Genomic DNA, 13,572 nt, shown 5'->3' on the forward strand with positions numbered 1-13,572 from the left:
CAAATTAATGGAAGTGTAAAGTCAATGGGGCACTTGGCACCTTGGTGAGTGATGGACTAATAACCTATTTTGCTAACCAATGAAAGTTAAGGATTTGAATGTTGAATTAAGCTCTGGTGGCTGCCTGGGCATTTTCAAAATACGTTTATTATTATGTCCACATGCAACATGCAGCAAAAATTTGTCAATAAAATTAAGAAATGCATAAATTAGACACCTTCCTGCCCAGAGTTCCAAATTTTTTTTAATTCATAAAATTCAGGAGTTGCAGCAGGTTCCATCTGCATGCCAGAGCCATATATTGTAAAACAATGCAATACAAATCTAATTTTATGATCTACCTTCCTGCTGGACAGAAACATTTTTAGATTTGTCAGGCCGTTATTTGCCCAAGTATTATCAATCCGTAAATCTTGCCTGTAGTACTCACTTTCCATTCTGTGCTCTCTTTCAGCACTATTTTGTTGCATTCCTCAACACGTGTTCCTTTCTATGTGAGGGGCCTAGGTTTTGATATTTTGTCAGTTTAATCTCCAACCTGGTTGCACACTCTACGTGACACAGGTAGAATAATCACATAAGTTGCTTGCCAGATTCATAGTGCAAGGCCATAGGGTAATTACAGCATATTTTTTAGAAACTTGAGGCATCTTTCATGTCAGGCAACTTATCTTATCCAACAATTCTGACAATTCTCAACTCTTCATTGCTGCAGACTTTTGTGATTTTATCCATTAGTAATGGCATATATAATGTAAACACACCACTAATTTCACACAACTTCAGGGAAAATGAGTTTTATTTCCATGCATAATTTACCCTTTCTTCAGGACTTTTATAGCACAATTTCTAAAGCAACAGGGAATATTTTACATAGCATGCAATCAAATGAAAGCCCAGTATTTCATCTTAGTGATTAAATGGGGAAAAAAAATGGTCTTCATTTCCAAATACAACTACATTTCCTGATAGCAGATCTGGAACTGAAAATGTTGATGTCCTTTAATACTTTATATCTGTGACTATCTCTCAACAAACCAGCCTCTTCCAAATCAATTTTATAATTCAGCAAACATGTGGCTAGAAATTAGAAGAAACTTATTTGTATTCTTAAAGTTCTAAAACAGTGTCCAAAATGGCTATGCAATGAATGATTACAAAATTTATTTCTTAATTGTAATTGTACAATATTAGGGGTGGAATATTTTTTGGATATTCAAGGTTACATGTCATTTTAGAACGGTCATAATGAAGAACATTTTAAGCACAAAGGACAAGCGGGAAATCTGGAAGAATAAAAATCTACAACATAAATCTATTTTAAGTCATATCAATGTGTCAGAACGTGACAAGTCAACAATGTTCCCTGTCACTGAAGTGTTTATTACAAAAGATAGTCTTTTCATGAGAAAAAAGGTTCTCAACATTATTTTCAAAAAATACTTTTGAATGGGAAATTTTTCTACTGTCTTCTGTATGTCTCAGATGTTAAATCAGTTTATTATTGTGGCTTTATCTGTCATGATGTCTATAATATATCAAAACAGTGTTCCAACAAGGCCACAATTTGTAAGCAAAAGTGATTTTCTATCAGTTCATTCAGCAATGATTTTGATCTGTGCTTTCCAGTAATTAATGTATTAATTCAGTTAATAAACTAAATCACATTAAGTAAAGCTATCAACTCTTTAAAAAGAAAAATTACAATGTTAACACAACAGAAAATTTATAGAATTTAAAAATAATCTTAGACTCAAGACAGGACTTCTCAAAACAACTTGAATTAGATTACCATAGCAAAATGCATTCACGAAAATAATCTCAGAGCAGACCATAACTGGCAAATGTCTTTGGACAAGCAAAATCACAGATTTACCAACATAAATTACTGAGGAGAGTCAAGTGCAGGAACTTAATTTCCATTTCAACCAGTCTTCCAATAGCTGTTAAATTTAACATATGACCTGAAACTACACTAACCGATAATTCAAAAATTATGCTGTTTTCTGAATTATTTCATGCCTTCCTTATTGCATGTATCCTCTTCCTCCCACATTTTCCTCCAAGTGTTATCCATTTGTTGCATTCTGACACTTTTCAGGAATTCCACCCTTCAATCCATATTCCCCAATCTCCCAGGTAGTCCTGATTAGGAAGTAATGTCATAATAATACAATTAATTTAAATTCATGTTTATCACTCACAAATATTCCTTCACAGTTTCAGAAAGTGCCCCTGTTGTTCTTTAATTAAAATTCTGAGAGTTTATGAGAGTCCACATGTACCAGCAAAGAGGATTACAATGGGAACTACCACAACACTTGCAGGAGAGGAATTTACTGTAATCTCAAGGGTGTAAGAGGTTAGATTTGGTAAGGCAAAGAACAATTATTGATCAGGGAGAGGACAGGGGAAGAGATCAAAATAGTATTGGACTTTAAATACTCAGTAGGGAAGGGACTGGAGCCTTCCAAGGAGTCTGCAGGTTGACAGACTAGGGAAGATGCCAAGATCAGAAATAACTGGAAGGTGGAATTGTCAGCACTTGGTGGTGTCCTGGTGGGTGCTCTCAGGAAACAGAAGATGCAAATTTAAAATTATATCGTAGTCCTGAGAATAACCAGAATGTTGTCAATAATGCAAAAAAAAATTGCAGCTACGTGATATAACCATAGACACTGCAACTATTTTCCTTGGAACAAAGAGGGTCAAAAGGCATTCTTGTAAAAGCAATTGATGCCAAAAATATAGACCTCTTCATCTGGTTGGTTGTGTAATGATGAGCGCTAATTTACAGCAAGAAAGAAGAATTTTGTAAAAAGAAAGCTTTGAGGGATGGAATGTTTTGCCTCAGGGATTGATTGAAATACAGCCCATAAAAAAGGAAAATAGCATACATATTTAAGTGGATGGACCAACAGAATCATTAGGCATAGACTATAGGCAACAGTTTTGGATTACTATACATGGGTTTGCTCAGACACAAGGAAATGAATTATCTTCTGTCCTATAAAATTTCATACTACCGTAGTGATTGGGTCAACTTTGATTTTGGTTTTGCTCTACAGGCATACAATTCTTTGAAATGCTTGGAAAGAGCTTCACACAAGGAACCTGCAGCTTTTAATAATGTTTTAGTTTGGATGAACCACAGTCACTATAGCAAAGTAATATACCCACACATGAAACATGACATTAATCCACTTCAAGTTGTAGTTTTATTCAGAGTTAATAACCTGCTGGGTAGCACATAATAAAATTACCAGTATCAAAATTAAATTTCTGTTGAATGCTTTGCTAGAAACCACTTTCAATGTGCCATTCACATATCTCTATGGTATCCAATGAACAGAGGTGATCTACAATAATATCATTTAGTCAATTTAATGGAATTATTTTGTTGTCTGTGTAAGTGAGTGGAAAAAGAACTCCTGAGCAGACACATACATACAGCTGAGCTACTTGAAGACGATGGATCACCATATTTCTCGCTTGTATTCCTCAAAAAACGCATCAGATTCCATATTCAACTTTGGCCTCACAAAGACTTGAAAATCATCAAAATGGCTTCAATTTTGTTTTAGTTTAGTTTTCATCCAGAATCAAGATCAGTGCAGCCAGAGTTCACAGCCAGTAAACTAGTGGAAGTATGATTTTAAAACCAACTTTTTAAAACATTTCAGATATGAAAGAAAGATTAAAACATACATGGGATTAAAGATGAAAGGTGAAATATACACAAACTCAAAAATCCTTCTGAAAAAGGTCCACAGAATTTTTAAATACAAGGGGAATGCCAATGTACGAGTGCAATTGATTTCCTTTTGCAAGCTGCTGAGTGGTACTGACTTAGTATGCCATTTAAAATCAACTTGCGCTTCCTACAACAAAACATTGGATTCTCAAAGGGTTTTTGTTTTAGAAACAGTGAGAATGGCTCATAATTAAATGAAGATCTTTTTAGTTCACCGATTTCTGAAGGTTATGCTGGAGAAAGCCTCAAGACAATGCACCTGTGGAGAAGCAAGAAATCGCTGACAGCAACCTCTGCAGTTAACTGTGCCTCATGTACTCCAGAAGTTGCTGTCAGAATTCCTTCATTATAACAGTGGATGCCAATAGTTTCTATGTTATTCCTCACTGCTAAATCCAGGCCAATATAAACACCAAACACTTGTCAGGATCTGGACCTACTTTATGAAATTTGAAATCACTTGCATTGTGTTGAGCAATTTTATCATCTTCTTGGCTCTTAACTTCAGGTACTTTTCAGTACCCATCTCACACTACCATTCGATCATCAAAATAAAAAGCATGTTCACGTGTGCATTACTCATTTAAAGAACTCAAATGAGGAGCAACCTTGGTCACTTTGAATCCAATAAGATTAAAATCATTTGAGTTATCTCAAACAGAGGATAATTTTGGGGAAGAAAATAATCAAATACTTACAACGACAATTTGTAGTCTGCCACTCCATACACTGCCCATATGGGAAAGAGATTACATAAGTATTGGAATCCACACAACGCTGAGCACTGCTGCACCACATGCATTCTACACCCTGGCTTGTGCAATTTGAACACGTTGCTCTGAGGGAGCAAGGAGTCTTGCATGGTCTTGCACTTTGATTTGGACTCACTACGAAAGAACAAAAAAGCATCTCAAAATTTGTCAAACAATAATTCCCGGCAACTTGCAATGAAAATGACAATGTACTGCACTTAATGACTTTGTAAAAAGAGGGCAAATGGTATTTTTTTTGTTCGGTAATCAACTTATACATTGGCAAGAGTTTAGTGGAAAATCCTAATGCATTGGGCTATAAATGCATTTTGAAGTAGGAACTTGAACAGCTTTTGCAATTCCATTAACAATGATATTTTAACCTATTACATTGGTTAACCTGACACTACACAGGATAAGTTAGCAACATACTTGGTCATTAAAGCTAACCAGTTGTAAATTTTGCAAATATTAGAAATGGAAGAATTCTACAACACTTGAGCTTTTGCAATTACAAATACCATGCCTGCTACAAGAGGATTTATCCATTAAGCAGCAAGTGCAGTGCTATACTGGGGAAGTGCAAGGAAACTTGTCCATGGAATGCAATTTCAGTGCATTTGCTATTTATTGGACAGCCAGTTCATTGCTAACCTTTTCCACTGAGGTGGGAAACAGAATGAACATGGGATCAATTATCATGAACGTCTTCCCAGAGAGAGCTGGCTGCTGTAAGGCTAGATTAGCCATGAGAGCACAAGCAGTTTGAAGTATTAATATTCTCCAGACCCTTGAACAGGAACCCTCACTATCTCTCAGCTGTTAATATTTTAAGTGCTGGAGTGGAGGTGAGGGAAGATGGTGAGTAATTAGCTGTCAGAAGCTCATTGGTATAAAAGGAAAGATGATATGCTTCCCTCTATAGTTCCCTTGCTTTTGTAAAATGGGGTGTTCTTAACCCAGTACCCACTAGAACAGCATGGTGCTTGAAACAAGCATTCATTCCTCAACCTAGCATGACATATCTGTCTTCAATGATTCCATGCTGCAGAGCTAACCTCTCCTGATCAGCCTTGGCTGATGCGGGTGTCCAGTTTTAGAATGTAAGTGGATCTAATCTGGGATACTGAACACCATCTAGTTCTTTACTTGAAAGTATCTGTTGTTTCAAGGTGTTAGCACACAGTGATAGTGCTGTTGGCTTACTTTGTGCTGGTGGACCCAATTCCATCCAACTTCAAATTTCTGCTTTTCTCACCTGTTTTGAATATATTTGGCAGAGCTTCGAGAAATCTGCTTAGAATAATTTTGCCTCTATTTTCACATTACAGAATATATGACAAAGGAAATTAGTTTCCTTAAGAGTGAAAAAAAGGTCTGCATTTACAGATACATTTTTTAATTCCATGTATGGGAATCATGGGACCTGAGATATGTACAGCACATGTGTTGACCATTTGGCCCATCGCACCCATGTTAACAGAAAGTGGTTATTTCTATTTCCCAGGTTCTTGATCTGTAGCCTTGCAGTTATGGTTCTTCATAGGCTTATCCCAGCCACCTTTTAAATGTGGCAAGGCTTTGGAGGGATATGGATCATGTGCAGGCAGAAGAGGTTTAGTTTAATTTGGCATCATGTTCGGTGCAGACATCATGGGCCGAAGGGCCTGTTCCAGAGCTGCCCTATACCTCCACCTCACTCTCAAGCAGCAGGTTCCAGATCCCCACTAGGTGAAAAAAATCTTTCATCTTGTATCACTAAATCTTCCACCAATTAACTTAAATCTCCATCCTACAAGTTGCTGATGGCCTAATCAAGACAACAGGTCCTTCCTCTTCACCCTGCCGAAGTCTGAATGTTGTACGCCTGAATTAAATGTTTCCTCAGTCTCCTTTGTTCCAAATGAAATAGAACATAGCCTGCCTCTCATAAATAAGACTCTGCCGACACGTCAACATCCTCTTTCTGTTCAAAACGTTCTGGAAAAATCTGTACATTTAAAGCTTCTTTACAACCTTAAATTGAGTTACAGGTAACTTAATGCAGTTGGTATTATAATATCATCAATGTTTTTTTGCATTTCAAATTTACTTATGATCTGTTGTCTTTTATCATCAATATGCACTGTAGATAGTGAGAAGCTGCACTAAAAATACTTTTTTTCCAGTGGAAATCCACATTTAGGATGCTCCAATGATAAACTTAGTCACTTTCACATTTCCTTGAAATAAAGAATCCCGTTATTGCCATTGTTGATGTTTCATACACATACTTAGAGTCAGAGTCACACAGCACGGAAACAGGCCCTTCAGCCCAATTGGTCCATACCGGCCAAGATGCCCATCCAAGCTATACTTATTTCCCCACTTTGGCGCATAACCTTCTAAACCGTTCCTATCCATGTATCTGTCCAATCATATCAATAAAAGTTGTTTTTGTGCCTCAACTGCTTCCTCTAGTAGCTCATTTCACATACATACCACCCTGTGGAAAAAAAAGTTGCCCCTCAAGTTCCTATTGAATCTTTCCCCTTAAACCTATGCCCTCTAGTTCTTGATTTCCAAACCCTGTGAAAAAGACTGAGTGCATTCACCCTATCTATGCCCCTCATGATTTTATACACCTCTATAAGATCATCTCTCCGTCTCCTACACTAAGGAATAAAGTCCTAGCCTGTCCAACCTCTCCCTTTAAATGAGTCCCTCAAGACCTGGCAGCATTCTTGCAGTTAATTCTATATGGTTTTATTTTTGAGAGTTTGAAACACTGGCTATTCAAAATTCAGCAAGATGCAATTTGAAGAAGTTAATGAGCCTGAATGAATAAAATAGCCTTTTCTCATCATTAGCTTTTCTGTTCTGAAAAGATCCCTCTGCCCATAACAGCACTCATCTCGAAACGTCGATTGTTTATTTCCCTCCATAGATGCTGCCTGACCTGCTGAGTTCCTCCAGCACTCTTTGTGTATTGCTCCAGACTCCAGTATCTGCAGAATTTTTTGAGGCTTCATTTTAAATGTTGCATTATCGTGCAGAGAAAAGGAAAATTATTTCCAGATAGGAGAGCTAACATCTATGTTGAGAAGACACCAAGTGTGCACTGATGAGTGAAGTAGTTACTAAGTAATCTGATCATAACACTACATCCTGCATTTTAGATACTATTTCAAAGCAAATCTTTTCATTTTAATAGTAATGTTTAACATGTTGCATTCTCCACAAGCTCTTTTTTCTTAATTATCTCTAAATTATTTTCTTAAAGTAGATGGTATAAATGCCAAATTAGCACAGAATTAGGGAAAGAACATTTTTGGAAAATCAGGCTTTTTTTAAAAAAAACTAAATATTTCATGCTTCTTTGAATTAAGTGCAAGTCTGCCCCCTAGTGTATGAAATCGGATTTTAATGTTGATCAAAAATTTGTGAAAACCTGTGACATTTCTGGCATATCCCAGTGTATGAGGATTTTGTTTTATAATGCAGTACTTGAAGAAAACTGAGAAATAATAAGCAAGTTAAATTATTCAATTTCTCAGATGCAGTTTGAAGATGATCTATTCAGTCAGGTTTTTTTTTTGCTTGGATGACATCAATGTCTCAGATCTAAAACATTAACTCTGTTTCTCTTCCAAAGCTGCCATCGAACCTGCTGAGCTGTTGCATCATTTTCTGTTTTTATTTCAGATTTCCAGCACTTGCAGTATATATTTTTTTATGTTCCACAGGCTTTCAAAGCATTGTTAGTGCAATAAAACATCCCATGTATAAAACCATGAGGGGTAATAGATGGGATGAACGCATATAGTCTTTTAGCCAGGGAAGGGGATCTAAAAATTAGAGGGCATAGGTTTAAGGTGAGAGGTGAAAGATTTAAAAGGGACCTGAGGGGCAACTTCTTCACGCAGAGGGTGGGGCATATATGGAACGAGCTGCCAGAATAAGTGGTTAAGGCAGGTACCGTAACAATATTTAAAAGATATTTGGATGAGTACATAGATAGGAGGGGTTTAAGAGGTATATGAGCTAAACGCAGGCAAATGGGACAAGCTTGGTGAGCACCCTTGTCGGTACGGATGAGCTGGGCAGAAGGCCTGTGTCCATGCTGTATTACTCTATGACTCTAAATATCGCAAAGCAAGACAAGAAAGACTGAAAGCAATGAAGTGATTAGTCACATCCGCTTGGAAGATCTTAAGTGGTAGGGTTAGTGGAGGTTTTTGAAAGAAGCAGAGTTAGCAAGGACAACTGACTTTTGGAAAACAGTACAGTGAGCCAGATTGAAAAATAAAGAATGAAGAATACAAAAGTGGTTAGGGATCAGGAGAGTAGAAGCATGATAGGCTAATTTACATTTCAGGAATGAGCATCAATGAGGCTTTTGAGAGACTTGTAAATGAAGTGGAGTATTTTGAAGTTGGTGCTTTAGTAGACTGACAGCCAGAGATTGTTGGCTAGCACAGGGCAACAAGATAATTTACAAAGTCTTAGATAGAAGAGTAGATAGGAAGAGCACCATGGTTGGCATGGATTGGTTGGGCCAAAGGGCCTGTATCCATGCTGTATTGCTCTATGACTCTATTACCAGATATGAACAAGTACTAACGACACAATTCCAGAGACTACCAGGGAATATATCAGAGTGAATAATCCCAAGTTTAAAAAGCAGTTGATACACACTTCAGAGTAATGAAATACAGATAAGTTAATGGTGATTTGCATTGTGAAAGTGGAATTGGAGTGATGGCTGTGGATTGATACAAGTATAGAGAGTGCAGCAGTGATTATTCAAAATTGTCAATAGAATCTATCATCTGGCTATTACATCAAAGTAGATCAACTAGCCTAATAATTATTTGTGTGTGTGTGTGTGTGTGTGTGGGGGGGGGGGGGGGGGGGGGGGGGGTAAATGCTGATACAGAAAAAAACTATAGTATTTGCAATTTGATAGAAAATTCAAAAATGTTATTCTTTGTAAGCCACTTCATTACCACTCATCATAACACATATACATCAATGCAACACATATACATCAATGCAACACATATACATCAATGCAACACATATACAAGTATGAACAACTGAGAACTTCCACTGCCTGCTATTCACAGCAAAGGTACAAATAGATTCTTTATACACGAGTTTACTACTCTGCCACCTGAAGAAATTTTAATCATTAAAACAGCTGCAGACACTAGAAATCTGACAAAACAGAAAATGTTGGATCTGTGGAAAGAGAAAGAGTTAATGCTTCAGGTCAACAGCCCTTCATGAGAGCTGGGACAGTGAGAAACCAAGAATTAGTTTTAGGGTGCCTCCAGTTGCCCATTCACTTTACTTGTCCATCCCATTCTGATCTCAGTTTGTGCCTTCCTGCACTGTTCCAAAAATCCCAATGGAAACTTGGGGAACAGCACCTCATCTTCCATCGACGCACACTGCAGCCTTTGGGACATTTAACCAAATTCAACAATTTCAATTAGCTTATTTTGTCTCTTTGCATCACACAGGGCAATTCTGCCACGGGTTAATATCACTGACCAATAACCTCAGTTTTCCTCTCTTCACAGATCTGTTGGCACTTGTAGCATTCTTCTTTTGGTTTCGGATTTCAGTAACAGCTGTCCTGCATTTCACAGTGATAACAAGTCCTGTTGCTTGCTTTGTCCCTCTACCCTCACCAATCTATTTATAGGATGGGTCTGTTAACATTGGGATCGCCCAGGCAACCCTAGCCTTACCCTATTATAGATATTCCCTTTATCCTACCCATTCATCCACCACCCCCAACTTAAAACTCACATTTTAAAACAAAAACACGTTCCTAGTTATGATAAGGAATTTTGCTCTGATTCTCATTCTTTTTCCATAGATGCCATCTAACCCGCTGAGTGTTTCCAGCATTTTCTGTAGAAATTCTGCCTCTCGTGGTCCTACTATCTTAAAGAAAATGTTCATGCCAAGCATCAAATTTACTGTTTTTTTTTAAAGTTTTGCTTGTGTCTGGGTTAACATTAAAGTAGCTTCACTGAACATTTGTGCGTCAAGGTAAATAAAAACTTACCAACGGGCTTTTCACAGACTAAGCCATCTGTCATTTCTGTGCATGCATAAGCCTTTAAACCAGCAACTTCTGCTTTTACTAGGTATGCACAGAAGCCAGAGTCATTGGGTTCACCAGGCAGCCACTGTAAGGTAGTATTTGTAAAAGGTGACATATCTTCCCAGCCCCAGTAGGAGATGTTGATCTTGCGCAATCCAACCCAAGGTGATATTTTCTGTTATAACCAAGGCAAAAAGAGAAGGAACAATTAGCCCAATGGTTACACAAGTGGTACTTGCTTCCTTTAGAAATCAATACTCTTATGCTTATACTTAGTTTCATTGATTTTTGTTTCACTGTAACTTGCAAGAAAAAAATCTAAATGCATTTCAATTACTGCTTCTTTCTTTTTGCACAACAATGGGTATTAATGCTAGCTCCAAGTTGAAGTGAAAATGGAGACACTTCCATTGTGTACGTTTATACCTGACAAATCTCCATCATAAAAGAAGCCACTTAAGTGTCCTTGGATCATTAACATTGATGAACATATTTCATATTTTACAAATGCATCATAACTATTTTATCAAATAAATCTGCTTAGTTGCTAAATTGAATGCACTGTCCCACATCCTTAATTTAAGGAAATACATATATCAGTCCCTCTATAATATAAGTATCATCATGCTTCAATATTCTCTTGCTATATCTTTATGGAATGTCAGGTTTTGTTAATATAAAAAACATGCAAAATAAGCAATATCAAATTACACAGCATGCAATTACTCAGTTGTCTTGGGTTTTATATGATACAAAATTTCTAAATGATGAAATCAGTGCTTTTTTTTTTTACAGGTGCAGAAACAATATGGCACAACAGAAAACAATACTAGTTACCTCAGAACCCAGCCCTGGCTAATAAGATTAAAGTCTCATCTTTCTGCTAGGTAAAAAGATCAAAACAGCACCCTGTATCCACAGCTTCAAAGTTCAAAAGTGGCCACAGCTGACAAATTCACAAATCCAGTCATGTCTTGTGTGAAAAATAAAAAATATTAACTCCTTAGTTTTCAGTGTCAACATTTACACTTATACACATGTACTCCCAAAATTTCACCACAACGCTTTAGTTATATTCCAGTCAAAGTAATAATTCGCTTTTCCTTCAAGGCTTGCAGCATTGCCGCTTTTGCATAGAAAAGGGAGAACTGCTGAGTTAAAGAAAGCAAAGCATAACCAAGCACTGTCTGCAGTGTGAAAATTTATGGGATCCAACATGTAGTATTAGTCTCCATGTATAGCTACTTGGATGGACTTGTATTGTTTAGCAGTTTGGGGCCGAGCTGAGAGATATCATAAGTACATAACGATGCATGCCTAGTCTTAGAACTAGCTCTCGCTTTCCAATGGAGTTCAGCCAAAAACCTCTCAATCATTGTTCTCGGGCCTTTGCTAACTGACTAGTAGTTCTTGGTAAAAGGGTGTGTACAGCTGGTGAAAGGATATAGTAATCTTCAGAAAATTATAGTGGGAATGTAGAGAAACAAAGGACAGCAGATGCTGAAATCTAGATGAAAAACACGACAATGCTGGATGAACTCAGCAGGCCAGGCAGAGATTAGTGAAAATGGTCTACACTGCCTGGCCTGCTGAGTTCCTCCAGCATCATCATCTTTTTCATAGCAGGAATGTAGCTGCTTAGTCAGAGTACTAGCGCTTTTATTATACATCTAGCAATTTATCTTATACAGATGAATCCACCGTGAGTTGTAGGAGCTAAAATGGAAAAATTGTTTCATTATCAATACTAATGAAAGGGAAATGGATAGCACCTCATAGCAGCAGAGAACAAGGTGGATCAATAGCTAGAAAAGATACAGTACAGAGAACAATGGCCCAGAATTCAAATGCATGTCATTTAAAAAGGTGGCACAATGAATCAGTTGTGTCCCAGGCCTCAAGCACTATTGATATTTACTGCCGGGAGCCCACAACTGAAATGGCCATTGGACATCATGCGACAACCACACCTATGACACAGGTCAATTCTAAGGAAAGAGCAGGAAGATGATGAGGGAAACAAGATTCATGAACTACAACTGCAAGTTTCACTAAATTATGATACTCTTGTTATGAAGAGGCTGATTAAACAAGAGCAGAATTGGAAAGCCGGCATTCTTGCCTACAATGTATTTAAACTAGCAAGGCAAGAGCAAAAAATAATAATGACAATGCCAAGAGGTTGGAGATAGCTGGTGATAGTCAATAAGCATTAAAATTACAGCCCAGAGCAACAGTACAACAAATGGTTCAAAGCCAGAATTTATCACGTTAGGATTAAGGAACGATGGAACCATAGAAGAACCAATAGAACCATACAGCACAAAACAGGCCCTTCGGCCCACCATGTTGTGCCGTCCATCAAACCACCCTCACACTACCGAACCCTTTCCTCCCGCATATCCCTCTATCTCACATTCCTCCATATGCCTATCCAACAAGCTCTTGAACCTGTCCAATGTATCTGCCTCCACCACCACCCCAGGCAGTGCACTCCATGCACCAACCACTCTCTGGGTGAAAAATCTCCCCCTAACATCTCCCCTGAACCTCCCACCCATAACCTTAAAGCCTGCAACTCAACTGCATTGTTGAGTGCTTGATATGGAGCCTCAAATAATGGATAGGAGGCAGAGGTGCAAACCTCCAGGCAGATATTAAAGAAATATAAAAATTAGTAGAGGCGAGGGACCAATGCTCCTCATAACAGAGACTGATTGTGAACATTCACAAAAGGGGAGTACAAGAAAGTGCGAGAGAGTACATGTTAGAGGGCGAAAAGAGAATGGAAAAAGTGAAGAGCAAAGGAGGAAGAATTCCTGAAATACTGCAATGTTTTTAGAATTTGAGAATGAATGAAATAAAGTACATTCAGTTCTGTAGAATGAAATAGGGCAACATGACAGATATCATAAACCATATGGAATGTTACGAAAAGCAAATCCCTTGCAGTGGTGGGGCATATG

At 37.7% G+C, this 13,572-nt stretch overlaps 1 protein-coding gene across 1 annotated transcript in view; it reads right to left on the bottom strand.

Annotated features, from left to right (window-relative positions):
* Positions 1-13,572, bottom strand: part of atrnl1b (attractin-like 1b) — a 610,807-nt gene that overhangs the window by 443,758 nt on the left and 153,477 nt on the right. Inside the window, 2 exon segments of the mRNA XM_052026988.1 lie at positions 4,453-4,641; positions 10,568-10,781. Of these exon segments, the coding sequence (XP_051882948.1) occupies positions 4,453-4,641; positions 10,568-10,781 (403 nt within the window).

This window comes from Pristis pectinata, chromosome 12 (assembly GCF_009764475.1).
Source record: "Pristis pectinata isolate sPriPec2 chromosome 12, sPriPec2.1.pri, whole genome shotgun sequence".
NCBI lineage: Eukaryota > Metazoa > Chordata > Chondrichthyes > Rhinopristiformes > Pristidae > Pristis > Pristis pectinata.